The sequence below is a fragment of the Agelaius tricolor genome, unplaced genomic scaffold (assembly GCF_023055355.1).
Source record: "Agelaius tricolor isolate 1412-34295 unplaced genomic scaffold, bAgeTri1.0.p SCAF_28, whole genome shotgun sequence".
Classification (NCBI taxonomy): Eukaryota; Metazoa; Chordata; class Aves; order Passeriformes; family Icteridae; genus Agelaius; species Agelaius tricolor.
The window spans coordinates 4,856,225-4,875,809 of NW_027269288.1; the positions used below are offsets into that span (position 1 = coordinate 4,856,225).

Sequence of the window (19,585 nt, forward strand, 5' to 3'; positions counted from 1 at the left end):
TAAGAATGAAGGTGATGAAGGGGAGGAAGGGGGTGAAGGGAACAAATGGAATGAAGGTGATGAAGGGGCTCTTGTGCATGTTGGGCATGAAGGCAATGTAGAGGATGAAGGCAAAAGGGGCTGTTGGGGATGAGAGCAATGAGGGTGATGAAGATGATGAGGGGCAGGAAGGGGGCATTAGGGATGAGGGCAATGAGGGGGAGGAGGACGATGAAGGCAATGAGGACAATGAAGGGCAGGAAGGGGTTCTTGGGGATGAGGGGGATGAGGACAATAAAGCCGATGAGGGGGATGAAAGCGATGAAGAACAGGAATGGGCTGTTGGGGATGAGGGGGATGAAGGGCAGGAAGAGGCTGTTGGGGATGAGGACGATACAGCCGATGAAGATGAAGGACAGGGATGGGTTGTTTGGGATGAGGACGATAAAGCCGATGAAGATGAAGGGCAGGAAGGGGCTGTTGGGGATGAGGACGATACAGCCCATGAAGATGAAGGGCAGGAAGGGGCTGTTGGGGATGAGGACGATACAGCCGATGAAGATGAAGGGCAGGAAGGGGCTGTTGGGGATGAGGATGATGAAGCCGATGAAGATGAAGGGCAGGAAGGGCTCGGGGGTCCCGCGGCGGGCCCTGCCCGCGGCCTCCCCCGAACGTCACTTCCGAGGCTGGAGACAAGATGGCGCCCGGACGGTGCCGGCGCTGAGGCCGCTCCGCCGCCAGCGGGGCCCGGGTGAGCGGGGGGCGGCGGGACCCGGCGGGCGCGGCCGGGCGGGCGCGGGGCAGAGCCGGCGGCGCAGGGAGCGGGGCCCGCGGGAGCTGCTGAGGCTGCGGAGCCGCCCCGGTGTCCGCGGGGGGGCGGCGGCCGGGGGTGCGAGGGCAGCGGCGGCAGGTGCGGGACCTGTGCCCGCCGGGACGCGGGAGCGCCTCGGGGAGGGGAAGCGAGGGTGGAGGATGCGAGGGAGGCCGGTTGGAGGAAGACGCTCCATCCCCTGGGCGGCTTTTTCAATCTTTTTATCTGGAAAATGCTGCCTCGGAAGTGTCGGCTGGCTCCTGCCGCTGGCAGCGCGATGCTGAGAGAACTCTGCTCTTTCAAAGTGTCTGCAGAAGTTCTGACACTTGGCAGGCCCTAAAGCTCCTGCAGGTCACGTTCTGCCAAGCTGAGCGAGCAGGGCTTGGAGGAATTAACTCCGGAATTGGTCCCCTCACTGGAAATGGCCATCTGTGAATTATTCTTCTAAGTCGGAGAATAATTCATTGTGCAGTGGTACTGCGGGGGAAAAATGTTTGAGGGGAAATGAAAAATACTCACCTAAGACATTTAGAACAGCTGAAGAGATGTATCTTAAGTGCGTTTTTTATTTGAAGGCAGAGCAGCCTGCGGAGCTCTGCTGATAACCATCTCATGGACAGGTAGCTGAAGCATTCAGTGAAGTTTCCAGTGGTTTCAAATTCATATGAAGCTGCAAAATTTCCATTGTGAAGCAGTAAAGAAAACTTAAAGTTGTTTCCAACTGAGGAAGGAAGAGAAGGTGGTGTGGCTGCACCTGCTAAATGATCATTCAGTGGCAAGAGAGCTATTCTTTTTATTTCACATTTGAGTGAGCAGCAGTGGACAGCTCTAGAGAGCAGCAGGGCTGCCTGTGCTCCTTGTGCTGCCCCCGTTTGCTGTTCCCAGTCTGTTCTCTGGACTTTGGGCATGCAAAGTCTTCTCCAGCTTATTCAGATATACTAAATAGATTGGGGTAACTGGAGATGTACAGTAGCATGGCGTGTAATTATGTTCCTCAGCAGGAACTTTAGGAACTGATTACAAGAAGTGATGGTTTCAAATTGAAAGAGGGGAAGTTTAGGTTAGCTATATGGAAGAAATTGTTCCCCATGAGGGTGGGGAGGCCCTGGCACAGGGTGTCCAGAGAAGCTGTTGATTCCCCATCCCTGGAGGTGTCCAAGGCTGGGTTGGACAGGGCTTGGAGCCACCTGGGATAGTGGAAGATGTCCTTGCCCATGGCAGGGGGTGGGACTGGATGAGCTCTAAGGTCTCTTTGAGCCCAGGCCATTCCATGATTCTCTTATTGTCTTTTGACACAACATTTCAGTAAAAACCATGGGCATGCTAAGAATTCAGGGCTGCTTTCCTTGGTGTGGAGATTTCCAGCTCTTCCAAGTGCAAGAAAGCATAATGGTGAATGAGTGAGAGCATTGGCACTTTTCAGATGGACATCTGTGTCACTGAGAGATGAAGGAGTGACTTTTAAGAAACAGAAGAACTTTTGGCCTTGCAGAGACAGCAGTGAGAACCATGTGAAGGGACCTGTTGGTGAGAGCCATGTGAAGGGACCTGTTGGTTTTCAAGGAAGTGGCACCCAGGGTTTGCTGGGACAGCTGTGCCTCCACAGTGCATAGCATAGACCATAAAAACAGTGGCACTTACAGTGAAACCCTAGTTTATGTTAATTAAAGGGCAAATGATCACTTTGGATAAAGTGTCTTTGCTAGAAGTGCCAGGGTAAGTGTGGAGTTTGGAGATTGCTGAGTTGGTGCCTGTTTTATGGGAATCCAAAGAGCAGCTTTCTACCAGCACAGCATGGAAAGGGGGGAACAATGTTCAGGCACTTTTGTGCATTGGTTTAACACATCCATTTTTTACTATTGAAAATTTGCTTGAGAATGGAAGAGAAATAAAGCAGGAAGTCTTCTTCTGTAGCACCTGGAGTGGCTCTGGAAGTCCATCCTGCAGTGCAGTGATGTCTCCATTCCACTGTGCCACATAAAATCCCTGATCCTTAGGGATAAACAAGAGATATAAACTGTGTAAAAGGGATGTGCTGCTCACTGGGTGTCTCTCTCTGTTGGAAACAGAAATTCAGAGAGGTTTAGAGATGACCAATGATGTATTCCTGCCTTGGCAAACCTGTGTAAAGTACTGTAGTGTCTTTGTTGTTGAACTTGTTCTCATGGAAAGGGCAGACATGATCCTGATGTCTTAACCCCTCAAATGACATCATTTCTTTGACCAATATGGGTTTTTTTCCACTGAGAATAAGCTGGAAAATATTTCTTCTCTGTATAAAACATGCTGTAGTCAAAAGTGGGAGGATGAGTCCTGTGTTGTAAAAAGAAATTACTGAAATCAGCTTTTTCACATTGTAATAATCAGCAGTGAGTGTACTTAGCTGAGAAAATTTTCATTGGGTTTTACTGCATTTGTGAGTCAAATTGAAGTGCACTCATATCTGAAGATTGGAATGGAATTTCTGCATATTTGCTCTTGTTAGAGACTTGTTATTTTCTGTTGACTTCTCTTGACTAGTTGCTGTTTAATGAATAAACTTGGGGTTTGTGTTGTGTTGGTGATTTCTTGGCTTATTATCTTGGTTACCTGAATACACCTTCCTGAGGTGCAGCAGTTTATTTGGTTTTGTGGCAGTAAGCAGAGCCTTTTTTCTCACTGGACAATAGGTAATAGATTTTAGTGTTCAGAAAATCATTGTCTGACCATTTTTCCTCTGTTCTTATTCAGGCAGCCTTGAGTAACTGAAAATGTCTTTGCATTTGAGTGCCTGTCAATAGAAACAGGATGCCCTATCACATGCATATTTTCAACTTTTAGAGTTAACACCAACTTTATGTTTTTAAATTGGCAAGCTTTATTTCACCCAATGCCTGGGAAATTTGTGGATGCGAGTATTTCAGCATTGAATTGAAAACACGTAGAGGTCCTGATGTTTCAAGAACGGTCATGTGCTGCAGCTAGAAAGTAAAACAAAGGCAAGAGCTGTGCAGTATCCCAGGCTGAACCCTGGGACTTAGGAAAACAGGCTGGGGAGACTTTCAGGTTGTTCCTGGTTCCCTAATGAACGTGTTTTCACTGCAGCAGTGACGTAATGCATGTCCCATTTTCAGCTTCCAAAATAGGATTGATACTCTCATGCCTGCCTTTTCCTGCCTCTGAGTTGAGCATTCTCTTTCCAAATGCTTTTTGGATTCTGGGATGTAAAAAAAAAACCCCACATACAGAAATGAGAAATATGGCTTATAAAAGCAGAAGACTACTTAATAAGTAGTCTACTTAATAAGTCTACTTAATAAAACCTAGGAGTGCTTACTAGTCTGATTGAGTTGGAAAGGGATAATCTGCACTGCTGGTTTTGAATGAAACGACTTGCTGTTGTTTGCAGACTTTATTCCTAACAAGTTACAGGTTTTCTAAGGGAATATTTAAAATTCTGAAGCATAGGTTCAGAAATAATAGGTTTTTGCTTTAAGGATTTTGTTTTAGAGAACACAGTGTTTCCTTAAATACAAATGCCTTGTATATTCTTATATGAATAAAATATAATTTGCTGGCTAAAAAATATTTTTTTCTGTGACTCCAGGATAAGACAGTGCAGTAGATCTTCTTTCTCTTCTTGGTTTCCCAGATGCTTTAATGTCTTGAGTAAGTGTGAAGTATTTTTGCACTCATGAGATAGAGCAGTAAGCAGTAGTTTAAAATCAGTATGACCTGGCAGTGTTTTCTGAGAATGAATTTTGAAAATTCAGGTTTCTGGTGTGTGTGCTTCACTTGTGAGATAGAACCTTTATTGTTCTTTTCTTAGGGATGTCAGTGAATGATTGAAGTTCATTGTGGTAAATGTTATTAATAATATCCAGGTAATAGGTTAGTTTATGTTGCTGTTGAGTTTGGATGAAAATATTTGTATTTGATGGGGCGGGGTTATCTTTTTATACTAAAAACAATGTGTACCTTATTTACAATAATTTTCTAATACCTAATTAAAATTCTAATAAGAAAATTATAGAAATATAGAAAATTCTAATAAGAATTTTCTAATTCATATCACTTATGTTAGACAGTTTGTGTCTAAACTGATCTAAAAGTGCTGCTATTACAGCAGAAGATGGAGGACAAGAAAGAGAAGGAGAAAGACTGGACACACTTAGATTCTTCTGTCTTCCTTCTTGAACTTCTGTTCAAAAACCTTTAAAATCCTACTTTTTCACCCTGTGATAAATTCACTATCATTCTATTCAGACTTTTTGGGTTGTAACTCTTGGCACACAGTTGGGAATTGTTTCCATGGGTTAGAATGGAAGGCACAGGTGTCTTTGTGCCAGGGTCTGGGGTGCTCAGGGCAGCCATGTCCTGGTTCTGCCCATGGCAGCTGTGTCCAGGCTGGCTCCTGGTGCCCTCACTGAGCTGTGTTATGGTCCTTGAGTACCTGATTCCTTAAAAACTCCCTTTTTAACCCCTTTTACAACATAACAACCAAGCTAACAGTGCACACTTAACTATTTCACAACAGCGTCTGACCTATGTTTAACACAGTGCTGAGAGTAAAGACCTTGTTGGTACTCACTGATCCTGCTGGGAGCTGATGTTTATTCATATTTTTATTCATATTTTTATTCATATTTTTATTCATATTTTCTTCAGTTTGTTGAACTTTGTGTACCAAAAGTTAAACCACGAGTTTACTGTTACAGTTACTTCTGTTCTTACAAAGTTTCATTTTAGGTAGAAAGAAAACTAGTAGCTGCACACAGGACTCTGTATAGTAATAATTTTATTTATTTTCCAGTACAATTAATCTTGCTTTCCACGTAGTTGAATTCACTGTTAACAAAATAAGTAATGTGGAAGAGGGGAAAAAAATACCAAACTTGCAGGTATGAAATTTTAATATGAAGTGTGTATTTTAAATTGATAGCTTTAAAAATACTTCTAAAAGCTTTTGGTTTGCTACAAATTTAATTTCTCACCTCATTCTGTTTTATGCTCAAGTGGTTCCACTGGTAATTGGTAGTTGAAAGAATATGGAGTAGTAGAGTCTGTTAGGAGTCTGCAAAAACTGAATTTTTTGGATGTTTAACTACATCAGTTTATAATAAAGATGTGTTGTCATCTCCTAAGAAATACCATTGAGAGGTTGGGATACAACCTGTTGTATAAAAGCTGAATAAAATATTTACATATATATAATATTTATTTATAAAAATACCATTACTTTTGTTTCAAAAATTCTTTGTTAACTATCAATTCTTAATATTTTTGAATTAATATATGAAAAAGAAGAAAAGTGTATTTTTACTCCTCAAATGAAACAAAATAAGAAGATTTTGTCTGCTTTTCAAATTTTTTGAGTAATTTCTTTAATAACTGGGCTAAGAAAATTCAGCTTAGAGGAAATGTTCAGCCTGACAGGATTTTCCTTTAACTCTGCAGCCCATCACTTTATTGCTATTTATTGTCTCAGATTCTACACATTTAGTGTGGATGGTGATGGTGTTCAATATTTGCTTCTGTAAGAAAGTGCTTTAAATCCTTATTGTCTGTGGATTTCTGGAGTTTTGGGCAAAGTGGGCAGTGCTGGCAATGAAGTGTCAGAGGGCTGTTTCCTGCACTCCTTTCCAGATTTGTGCTCAAAAGTGTTCATGTGGACAGCAATGATCTTTGGTAAAAGGGAGGAGAAAAGGTAGAAATGGGCAGGGAAAAGTAAAAACAAACTCGTGCCAGCCACAGCCTGCTGCTCCTCAGGCTGTGTCCATAAGAGGTTCTGGCTTTTCTTGACTTTTATATTTTATTCTCTAAAAATATTCTAACAGTATATAAAAATGAGACATTTGATACTAAAGGTAAGTTTGGTTTCATACTAGGAAATTACTGGACACCTCTCCTGCTACAGAAATTCTTTCATTTATAAAATTATGTTACATGGGTTTTGTCCCAATGATTGCTGGGTTTTTCCTTGATGTTCAGGCCTCAAGTACAGATGTTTGTGCTGCCTCCAGTTCTGAAATAAGTTAGAAATCAGTAAGAATGAGTGCTGCTCTTTGGATGTGTTCAGGCTGCTCAGATGGAGCCCCTTATCCCATAACTGGTCTTTGCTGGCAAACTTTAAATCCCTCAGAATCAGCTGCAAAACTGGGACTGAAATACAGATCTTTGAGCTCTTTGTAGTATGGAAACACCAGGACAAAAGAAGTTCATCCTGGAAGAGGTGAATACAACAGAAATATCATTTCCAAGGGTGTTTTTCCTTTTCTTATGGATTTCTTAAGCAGTGTAACATTTGAATGATGCTTGGCACTGTTGGCACTTTTGCACAGCATTAAAAATTATTCCAGTGCAAAGATGAGAGGGGTTATGTGAAATGTATTTGGAGTAGATTTTGCTTGAACTTATTTTAAATTAAATGTTAGTACTTATGCAGAGCACTTAGTAAAAAATTCAGTTTATCATTGTTATATAGGAAAACTAAAGACAGGAAGAAATAGCAGTACTTGAATAAAATGCTTGAAGTGAAGAGGGACCAGTTAACTTTCAAAAATGGGGGGCATTAATTTCTTGAAAATTCTGTATGACAATGGGTCTAAAAGTGTTTTGGGTCTAATTTGCACAAAAGCTGTTTTGTATACATTAACAAAGAAAGGAAGTGAGTTGATCTCAACCCTTGGATATGGCATCATTCTGATTAGTTTTCCCTCAAGTTGTGAGTTTAAAAGTTTGATGCCTACTTGAACTCGGAATTTTTGTCAGATACCTTTTGAAATCTCAGGCTTTTATTAAAAAGGAATGTAAAATGCATTCATGTAATAAAATACCTCAATACAGCTCAATTTAAGGAATATTTTGCTGTTTCTAATATAGAAGAGTAGAGGAACATGCATTTTTTAAATTTGAAAAACATGTAAGTCCTTCCATAATGCTTTGATATAAAATTCTAAAGAAATCTGATGTCTAAAGTTCTTAAAAGTACTCAATCCTGAGCAAACCAACTTACTTTAAAAAACAAATGGAACAATCTTACCTGAGCATATCTGTTACATCATCATTTAAAGTAGGAGAAAGATTAATGCTAGATAATTCAGACACATTTGAGCTGTAATAATAAAACTGCAGCTTGGAGCAGAATTTTTTCTAAAGCAAAATGCTCTTTTTCTACAGACAATTTAGGAAGAGAAACTACAGCTCTGTGTACTTTCAGTTCAATGTGAATTTGTACATGGGTACATATTACAATTGTCTGTTTTTTGTTTTAGGGTTCATGTAATCAAAGGAGTTTCTTTGTTGTGTCTTTTCTGAACACAACAGGAATTCAAAATGAATCAGGTGAGTAGAAATGTAAGACTTTATCAAAATACTTAGAGCAGTTAATTATTAATAAGAAAAGTAAATCATCCACTAAAAAATGTTCTTTAAAATCTTCGGTCTCATTAAATTTCATCATTGTCCATTCTGCACTGTGTATGCTTGTGAGATGTCTGTTATTTCATGGATTTGAGATTTTTGTGAATTCCCTTTAGCAGTCTGTAAGTTATTGCTCCTGGCACCTCTTCTCAGAACACTGCTCCAGAAAATTCTATTTCCTCCTGAACCTGCACGTAAGAATTCAGTTCCTTAAAAAAGTGGCTTGCAAATGGAAGGCTTCCATGTTTAAAAATCCTTTTATAATCACATTCCTTTTTCAAATGTGCAGTAAACAATCTGCCACACATTGATTGATTGGGAAATACCAGACTTTTCTGGAATGTGAAGTGTTTCTCCTGGAAGCAAGTGGAAAGGCTGGGCAAGCACATTTCCTTTGTGGAGCAGCCCTTGGCTGTGTGGAGTCACGAGTGTCCTGACTGGAGGCTCTTGGTCTAAATCAGCACCAACTGTGCAGCATTTTATTCTGCATTTGTTTATCCAAACAGGAATTACCCAGCAGTTTGTCTCTCACACACAGTTGTTGGTTAGAGATACAGAAGAAGTACATGTGGCCTCAGATTTTTCTCACAACTCCTCCTCCCTCTGGCTGATCTCACTGATATTATTCCCCCAATTTGACCATGGGATATCACACTGCAGGAAATCCATTCTTACTTTGCTGAAAAAGTCAGCCATGAACAGAAGCTTTATGAGTCAGAAACAGCCACATTACACAGTTGTATAAAATGCTTTGTACACTTCAATGCCTGTGGCTAATGTGTGCTTTTATTATCCTTACTTGATCAGCAGCAGGCTGAGTACAGTTAGCAATTGCTGAAGTGTTTTATCTGTGAAGTCATGGAGGTATATGCATAAGTAATTACAGCATGGAATGGGCTGGTGAGATGTTTCCTGTTGCTTTTTTTCCTCTGATTTAAAGTAAAAAACTCTTCAATATATTTGTACATATTAAAAAGGTAAAAAGCAAAATATAATCTCTATCAGTGTTGAAATATGTATTGTGAAAAAACAAACTTGGATTATATCTATAGACAAATATGAATTATATATATATAAAATAGAAATATATATAAATATATATATACAAATTTATATATATATTTTAATTTATATAAAAATATATTTATATAAAATATATATAAATATATATAAATATATATATTTTTATAATATAAAAATATAAAAATTTTATATAAAAATATAAAAATAAATATATTTTTAAATTTATATATAAAATATATTTATATATATAAATATATGTATAAATATAAATAAAATATAAATATAAAATAGAAATAAAATAAAATACAAACATGAATTATATATATAAAATATTTGCATTAGCACACTTTTAAGCATTAATAGTCTGTTTTGGGGAGCAGGGTTAACTGCTGCTTCAAAATGTCTATTGAGAATTGAAATGTTTTCACCTGTAAGGTTTATTTTGGGGCACTCAGTGGCATGAAGCCAGCAGCCTATTGCTCTGTCTGCTTGAGGAATAATCCTGCCCTATTAGTCATGCCAATAAGCTTTGGATTCTGCTAAAACTCTGAGAACTGGAGATCCTAATCTGTAATTGTTACTATTGACTGCTCCCATGTGTGTGGCCATGTCCCCTCGTGTCCTGTCTGTTGTTGTGTTCTTCACCCTGATTTGTTTCTGGAATTAAATCAGATTTCTGTGCTGTATTAAAAGTCCTCATCTTTCTTATGGGAACTGCTGATCTCATTTATGCTGTGCTGTGTGTGTCACCTTACAATTACAGGCTGAGACTGCCCTTCCTCAGGGAGTTCCTACAGCAGCTTAGGGTCCTCCTTGGGCTTTCTGCCTTTCACCTTTGCTTTCCAAAGCTCATGGAGCCCATATGGCTTTAATTGTTGGCTGACTGTTCATATGAAGTGTGTATTCAGCATCAACTGTGTGGTGTTTTTTCTTGCAGTGCCCTTGTCATTTCATTCACTGTTGACAAGTTGTAGTGCCAGGTCTGTATAAGAAATGTTTTTGCCTGATGCCACACATCTTTCAAGTGGTTCATTCTCATATTTCTTTCATTCTGCTTGTCTCTGCTTTTGGTGTGACTTTGATGACCATGAGACTAACTGGGCTGGTGTTGATTTAGTTTATATGAAAAATCTGTTAGTTTTGTGGATTATCCCACAGAAATCTTGAAGTGGTGAAGGAAAACCTTCTCTTAAATTCTTTGATATGGCCTTTTTGTTGTAAGGAGAAGACAGATTAAAGAAACCCCATCTGTTGCTGGAGTTCATGTTTTTGGGTTTCTTGGAAGATTGCTGTCTCAGGATGGGCAGTCCTCTTTTCAAAGGAGATCTTCCTCTAATATGTAAATTAGTTCATCAGAATAGCTGAATAATTTATTTTAAAAACCCCAAGCAAACATGGGGTTTGATTGGTAGCATTATCTCAGACTGCAGTAAGACTGTAGGAGGAATTCGGGTTCTACTGGGAAAACAGCACAGGCAGTTACTTAAAAAGTGCTGAGGAATGCAGGAGCAAAGGACATCTGCACTTGTTCTGAAACTTCCTCCCCTCATTCCTTCTGAATTTTTCAATGATTATTTCAAATATTTCCATTACATCTTAAATTTTCAAGCACATGAGTTGTGTGAAATTGTAGCAAGGAGGGGTAGCCAGGTGAGGTAGAGAGAGACCTGTCTGCCTTCGTGTGCCAGCTGGCACAGCTCCCCTTCCTCAGCCACCTCCTTGAACTTCCCTCCCTCTTCATGGCATCCTTTCCTCTGCCTTCTCATTTATCCTAATCCTGTTTCCACCCTGCCATGACACTCACTGCCTGTCATTCATGCCCCTGTTCAGGATGGGTTCTTTCCTTTTCACTCTGATCTTTTATCACCTGTAAGTATCTTATTGCAGGTGCCTTTTCTGCTCTGTTTAAATACTGTTTGTAACAATAGAGACTCATCTGTGTCTGGCTCATGAGTCCAATGGTACTGAAAGTGGTGTGAAAATTTGCTTTATGTGTTCAAAGGTACTGCCAGAGTGTCTGGACTCTGGGTTGGATGCAAACAGGAAAAGATTGTTTCAGTCAAGGCACCACTTCAGCCCTGAAATGATCCTTTGGCATTGTCCTAAAGTCACTTCATGCTGCTTGATTTAAATGCTAGAATGTAATTTTCTGATGAACTTTAGAGTAAGAAGCTTAAAAGTGAAATAAGCTTCAGGTGTTTTTGTATTCAAAATTGCAGCCTTGGAAGGAGTGGAAAATACTGTGTTAAGGCTTCAGATAAAAGCAAAAGTCAGCTGTAGGACATGCACAAGTGCACTACCCTTATCAAGGGGTGAATTTTGTAAACAGACAAATAAATTTAAATGTGATTGTGAAGTCTTGGTAGGAAAGTGATTGAAATGTAGTATTTCTTTTTGGTAGACAGACATTGCTCGGGGACAAGTTGTGATCTGGAAAAAGTTTCAAGTAGCTACATCTAAATTGCAAATAAAAAGAGCTTGCACTGATTTGACTGAACTAAATTGATTATTTTACTGTTAGAATATGATTGCTTATTACCATTCATTTGAGGTGTGAAGTGTATTGTTGTGAAAAGGCCATATCCAGTTTTCTAGTACTTGTGAAATCCATTAATGTGACAAGTGTTGGATGAGTCTGAGTGTTGTGTTCTCTGAATGTCCTGCCAATCTCTGGTTTTTGCAGATAGATGCACAATAAAATTCTGATTGTAGACTCCTCCTTACAAATACACTTCTTAAATGGTGGAGCAGTTCTGGGATATTTGCAGTTAAAATGTGTGACCATTAAAAAATACACCAGGAAAATCCAAGATGTATCACAGTGCTGCACACCTCTATCTGTATCAGTTGAGGCTGTTATGATAGGTTAAAATTTATTATGATAGGTTAAAATTTATTTGCAGGGTTGAGATTGGAGATTTTGAGCTGCTCATCAAAACCCCAAACCAAAATCAACACTCACCAAGCCCCCAAATGAAACCCAGCAAAAAACCATCCTGCTTTTAGCTTGAAACTGGAAGTGCACCATTCTGAGAGCTGTCAGCCACTCTCTTCTATTTCTGGATATAACCTGTTAGAAACCACTGGGAAAAATAGCTTTGTTTCTCCCCTGATGAAATCCTGGGGTAATGCACTGGGAAGATTTTTAGGTTTCTTTGAAATGCTGGGAAGAGCATGTTTCTTTTTCAGCTGAGCCATGGCTTCTTGCATATCAGTTCAAGGCAAACAGATGTCTGAAAATCAGGCTGCTTTCATCAGTATTTTTCTTTTTGGGTTGTTAGAAGAGCAAAATAAAGCTTTGCTCTGCTTTGAATAGACTTCAGCTATTCTAACTATTGAAGAAGTATTTATCCCTGGTGTCTCCACTCTTGGATGGGAAGGGATTTCTGGCATTCTCTCCCTTCCATGGTTTCCAATCTGGGGGTCTTTCTCCCCTACAAATAGCTCTCTGTGCAGCTGTTAAGGTTTATGAAGGCAGCTCTAGAATAACCTTGCTCTGATTCCAGTTTTATAATTTTCCTCATTGTTGCAATTAAAACTGGCAGAAGATTTGTTCATTAACTCCACTCAGCAAATTGGGTTTTCAGATGTAGTGAATGATTGCCATAGCAGCACCCTGACAAAGGCTGGGTGCTGAAGAGCAAGGGCTGAGAAGCTTTATTTGTTTGGCTTTAGAGAGAAAAAAAATGAAATTTGATAGCATATTGAGATGCATTTTAAAATATATTTCCAGTAACCTTTCAGTGTATTTCAAAAGTACTCAGTAGAAATACTCTTGAATATTACACAGTAATTTCTTATTCAGTATGTGAAAATTACTATTGTATCTCTGCTTTATGGTTATAAGTAAAAGCCAGAATAATTTCCAAAAAATTAAAGTTTCTTTGGAAAAATTTCTCAGTTTAATCTCTTCCTAAAAATGGGTTCAGAGGTCAAGTATAACATTCTTAATATTAGAGTTGTTCCTGCCATTACCACCAGTGTTTGTTCCTGACCAGAATGATTCGAGTTAGATTAAGCAGCCAGTTATTTTAGGGCATGTGGTTCAATAAAGGCTTAAATTTCACCATGCACACTTCATTTGGAATGTGGAGAGATTTTATAGGAAACTTTGCATTCTTGTGAGTTTGAAATTCTGGTAATTCTATCAGAAATAGTGTTTTGTTAATTCTAAGAGGGTAATAGGGAACAGGTTGGTTTATGACAAGTGTGAGTAGCAATAGTATGGATAATGTTATAAAAATAATATTGAACCTTGGAGGCTCCATAAAATGGAACTAATCACTTACTGGACAGTAAATAATTTATTAGCTTTATATTGCCTATCAAACTTTAATATAAAAACATCTTAAAACTTCTTGTATTAATTATAAGCTGCTGGCTAAAGTTCTGACACGTTACTTGATGTAGGAAATACGAGTAACATTTATGATGCTGAAATAATTACTATTAAAATCCTTTTATTCTCTTTAAAAGCTGCTTTTACCTTATTTTCTGTTGCAGAGCAGTAAACTTGACATGCAGATGGTTCAAGAGCTGTAGTGACAGGAGAAGGGGAATGGCTTCATGCAGACAGGGAGTGGGTTTAGGAAGGGTTGGACTGTGAGCATGGTGAGCCCAGAGAAGCTGTGGGAGCCCCATCCCTGGAGGTGCCCAGGTTGGACACTGGGGCTTGGAGCAGCCTGGGGCAGTGGAAGGTGTCCCTGTCCATGGCAGGGTGGCACTTGGTGGCACTGGGTGGCCTTCAGAGATGGGATGTCCCCACTCCAGGGAGGAATCTCCAGCACACTGCAAGAAGGGGTGTGACAGAAGACCCTGTTCACAAGTGGGGCTCGGCTTTTCTAGGATGTGCTGGGCTGTCAGAGAGGTGTCCCCAGGCAGCTCTGGGCAGGTTATCAGTAGTGCCCCTTGTCTGTTCCTTTATGGGGTGTTTTGTCAGCTCTGCCACATCTTCTCCTCACCCTTAAAGGTTTGGTAAACTTTGAGCTTGATGAGTCTGCCTGGGTTTGGAATGATCCAACACCACCAGCAGCGTGACGCCGTCCCCTCCATTCTGCACCGGTAGCTTTGCAAGGAGAGCGTTGTCCTACCCTGTTCCAGGCAGAACATCCTCCTGCTGGGGCAGAGGCAGTGCTGTACCCCCTGCAGGTTCCTGGAGTGGTTCATTTACTGCAACATGCATCTGTGACGCCGTCCCCTCCATTCTGCACCGGTAGCTTTGCAAGGAGAGCGTTGTCCTACCCTGCTCCAGGCAGAACATCCTCCTGCTGGGGCAGAGGCAGTGCTGTACCCCCAGTGCAGGTTCCTGGAGTGGTTCATTTACTGCAACACGCTCACTTCAGTCAGCAGAGCCAGTAACTTCTCAGATTTTTGAATGTATGCACTTCTTGGAACTTTGAGTTTGATTTTCTCCTGAAGTTACTTTTCAGTCTTTCTCACAAGTGGCACTTTGTCACATAAGGCAAGATAAGAAAATATTTTAGATTGCTTTTGGGGGACTGCTTAGGTTGAGTATGCCTGGAAGACATTCTTTGAAAAAGGGAAATAAATGATTGCTAATATATGTGAAATTATCCTCAGTATGGTGAATTTGGAAATTTACTTTCATTACAAGCCAGAAGGTTTTGAAGGTCATGTGGGTTGATCACCTGTTGTGCAGTTGTTTTTGCCTCTAATGGTGCTTGGCTTTTTGACTTGTAGAACACGAGTGACTCCCCTGTTGCTGTGGAGACCTTGGATGATGTTCCTGAGCACGTGCTTAGGGGCCTTCCTGAGGATGTGAGGCTCTTCCCATCTGCTGTTGACAAGACTCGGCTTGGTGAGTGCTGCAGCTCTGAAAAGAGAATGAAGATTTTTAGTGACTCACATAAATTGCAGTTGCTGTGAAAGCCTGGTGCCCTCCTGTGCTGGGTAGAGATGATGTCTGGTGGATTTGTCTGAAATAATTCCTCTTGGGAAGAGTGGACAGCTCCCCAGTCCAAGACAGGCACATCTAATAATCTTAAAAATATGAATTTTGAGTAGATTTGCTTGGAATAACTTAGATTAGTTTTAACTCCTGATATGTGTCTCCTCAGGTGTCTGGGCAACAAAGTCAATTTTGAAAGGCAAGAAGTTTGGGCCATTTGTTGGTGACAAGAAAAAAAGATCTCAAGTTAAGAGCAATGTGTACATGTGGGAGGTAAGAAACAGCTTGTAAATGGAAAAATGTGCTTGTCACCAGGTCAATATTTTGTATTTAGCCTTTAATTTTCCAGATAGTTTAGAAATAAACTTGATAGAAGGTAATTGCCATCTGTTACTGCCATTACTAATGGTTATTTATAGACACATGGATGGAACAACTATTCTGAATTACAAAGCTTTATAAACCAGAGGCATTGTTTGACATTGCTGTATTTCTTACACGCTGTGTGTGGATCACAGTTGCCCTGAAGAGTTTGTTGCTGATCTTTTCTTTGTTGGCTTCAACCCTGAGTGCAACTGAGTGCTGTCAACTGCCTATGAAATCAGGGAAATTAGGAGGATGTGGAATCTCCTAAGGAAGCCACATCACTCCTCCTCATTTATCTCTTTGAAGACCAGCTTTTGGAGTTTTTGTAAGAGTTCTGAAGTGTTGCAGTATTTCTTGTGCTGGGCTTGCCTTGAAGCAAGTGCTGTCTGGGCAGCTGAACAGCTCTGGAAGCTCCACTGGTAGTCAGGAGACCTTGGATATTATGTAAATAAATTTATATTTCAAAATATAAATGCCACCATCTGGAGCTGAATCCCTTTTACAGTCTCTTTGAGGCATTCATAACCACTTCCAAAGACTTCTTCAGTCTTTCTGAAGACAAACACAGGACATGGTTTTAGCAAAGTGAATAATCAAGGAGGGGAGGGGTGCAGGAACTGTGGCATAGAATGTTCTGGAACGTGGATTTTTAGGCTAAAGACACTGATAATGGTCATCCATGCTTCTGTCCCCTTGCTTGCAAAAAGGGAACTCCCTGAAACACTAAAAACATGCACAGAACTCAGAGTTAACCTCTATCAGAGGAACTGATCTAGGACATTCCCATAAATGCAAATTACCCTTTAGAAAAGCACTACAATTTTCAAGTATAATGTTTGTAGCATTGAGCTCATGCTATCACAAACTCCACTGCAGAAGGTATCTCCAGTTTTGATCTGTTACAGGAACATTTGCTGAGATTGAATCAGTCAAGTAAATTATTGACCTTAAAATTGTGGTTCTCAGTGCTGCCTGCTGAATGTTCATGGTGGATATTTTTTCAGTTCTGTTTACAATGCAGGTGATAATGGGAACCCTTGTTAGATTCCAGAGTAATTGTGTGTTGCTTTAATAGTGATTTTAGAGTTAGAAAAAAGGTAGCTAAAATGGAAAACTGCAACAGTTGGTCTCATTTGCTGATACCTGAAACCAGTCCAGAATCTCAACTGGTAGCAAACATGGTTTGTAGAAGGATGGTGGTGTGTAGGAGCAGTTCAGTATATGGACACTCAGCTTGGGGAGCAACCTTTTCCACAAGTGTTCCATTTGCTTCTTTAGTCAAATTAATCTGAATAAAAAATAAGGCTTCAAAAACTGGCATCTCCAGTCACTTTTAATGGTTTTGAACTGGCATACCAGAGGCTCATTGTGAAAAACACTGGTTGTGGGTGTCAGTACATGCCTCTGTATCTGAGGAGAGAACATATTTTCCTTTTCTACTGGTGAAAAGCCACAGTTGGGAAAGTGAGAACAAGTGTCTGAAAAGGAGGAAAATGCTGGTTCAGAATGACTGGCACAGCTGTGCTGAGTGGGTTTTGTTGTAGGTACAGGAATCACTTCAAGACACAGTGTTATGGAGAGGAGTTGGAGCTATTTTCTTTCTCACAGTGCTCAAGGCCTTTAAACATTGCTCTTAAGTGAGACTGTAATATTCTATAAATTAGAAAAGCAAAAAAGTATTTTGGTTTATGGAAAACCCATAATAAAACAATATAAAAACACAGTACAGTTGTACATACCTATATACATATATGTACATTAAAAAATCTATATATAAGTAATCAGTAACTACATTTAGACATATATTCCATATCTGTTTAGCTCTCCCACAGCATTCTTTGGCTCTTCTCTTCCATTTTAACCAAAAGAATTTCTTTTGCAGTCTCACCTGGGACACTGTTTATGCTTTCATATTGCAAGGGCTGGGTGTGCTGGTGAACATTCTTTCAAAAGTCAGCTGATGAAATCCATGCTGGAATAGTTTAAGTAAGGGAGATGTTTTCTGTTTACTTGGAAAGAAACTAAGATGGTTGTGCATTTATTCAAACTTCTATTGATGAAATTCTATTTCATTTAATCAACAGTATAATCAGCACAAAAAAAAAGAATTTATTAAGCAGAGGTTTTTCTAAGCTGTTGTAGAAGTGTACAAAAGATCAAAATTGGAGAACAGTTTGAAAGGCTTTGGAATTACTTGTAAAGTATCAGAAAATAAAATTTACAACATTGTAGATTTTTGGCCTTATATAACTGACATTTTGCCTAATGGTTTAGGCCAAAATCACAACAAAGCCTTGAGTTACAGGGACTAGATATAAAAAAGGAAATATTCAGTTGCAGCACAGATGTATCAATTCCTCTTGCATGGGAGTATGTACATTTTGGTATTCTCTGGAAGCTACAAATGAACCAAAGAAAGATAATATTTTAAGAAGCATCATTATAATTTTTTAAACTTAAAATGTAGAGCCTGATCTTACAGGTAGTGCAGATGGCTGGAATTCAGATTGGAAACAAGGTAACTCAGACATTGAAAACAGTTATTGTGTGAGTATTTTATTTGAGATTGAGGAGGGGGGACTGTAGTGCATCACAATTAGTTATTTTGAATAGTAATCCATAGGTTAAGGAAATACAAACTGAAATTCAAGCACTGATTTTTATTTTATCATGAAAAAGCATATTTAGCACATATATAGGAAGCACTTGGTAAATTACAGGCTGGATTATGTTTTTTTCCCAAATATGCATTATCTTAGCACATGGAATTTGTGTGCCTATGATTTTTGGACTTTTAGAAAAAGAGAAAAGGAAAAATACCCACTGACAGCTTTCCTGAGGGGGCTTTCCTTATCTTCAAGAACAGCACAAAATGTTTTCCCTCCACCTGAGGGGCCAGGATTCAGAGGATGCCACACTTCAGTGCTGTGCTGTGAGCAGGTGTCCCTGTGTCTGTCCCACAGGTGTATTACCCCAACTTGGGCTGGATGTGTGTGGATGCCACTGACCCAGAGAAGGGCAACTGGCTGCGCTACATCAACTGGGCCCGCTCGGGCAAGGAGCAGAACCTCTTCCCCCTGGAGATCAACAGGACCATTTACTACAAGAGTTTAAAGGTAGCTCTGGCTGGACAGCTTTGTTTGTTGTCTTTTATTATTAATTCTTTTGATTCTGCTTTATTGAAAAACTTTTTTCTTTATATATATATATATATATAAGTAAAAAAAATATATATTATATATATAAAAATATATATATTATATATATAAAAATATATATAAAATATATATATAAATATAAACTATATTTAAAAATATATATTACTATTTATATCTATATAAATATATATAAACAGTAATAGATATATATTACTATTTATATATTTTATATATATATAAAATATATATAATATATATTATATATATAAAAATATATGTATATAAAAATATATATTATATAAATATATAAATATATATTACTATTTATATATATATAAAATATATATTACTATTTATAGTTATATTTAAAATATTAACTATATTTAAAAATATATATTACGATTTATATTATATATATATAAAATATATATAATATATATATTTTATATATAAAATATATGTATATAAAAATATATATATTATATAAATATATAAATATATATTCCTATTTATATATATAAAATATATATTACTATTTATAGTTATATTAAATATTAACTATATTTAAAAATATATATTACTATTTATATCTATATAAATATATATAAACAGTAATATATATATTAATAATTATATTATATATAAAATATATATAATATATATATTTTATATATAAAATATATATAAAATATATGTATATAAAAATATATATATGATATAAATATATAAATATATATTACTATTTATATATATAACTATTTATAGTTATATTTAAAATATTAACTATATTTAAAAATATATATTACTATTTATATATATAAATATATATAAATAGTAATATATATATTACTATTTATATATTATATATATATACACTATTTATATATATATATATTTATATTAAACAGAGTTTGAAACGTTTTATGAAACATGTTTAAA

At 38.2% G+C, this 19,585-nt stretch overlaps 1 protein-coding gene across 1 annotated transcript in view; it reads left to right on the top strand.

Annotated features, from left to right (window-relative positions):
• Window positions 1-645: 645 nt before the first annotated feature.
• Window positions 646-19,585, top strand: part of PRDM2 (PR/SET domain 2) — a 65,914-nt gene continuing 46,974 nt past the window's right edge. The window contains exons 1-5 of the mRNA XM_071449325.1: window positions 646-730; window positions 8,044-8,113; window positions 14,915-15,032; window positions 15,292-15,395; window positions 18,452-18,604. Of these exons, the coding sequence (XP_071305426.1) occupies window positions 8,105-8,113; window positions 14,915-15,032; window positions 15,292-15,395; window positions 18,452-18,604 (384 nt within the window). The 5' untranslated portion in view covers window positions 646-730; window positions 8,044-8,104. The remainder of the gene's footprint in view (window positions 731-8,043; window positions 8,114-14,914; window positions 15,033-15,291; window positions 15,396-18,451; window positions 18,605-19,585) is intronic.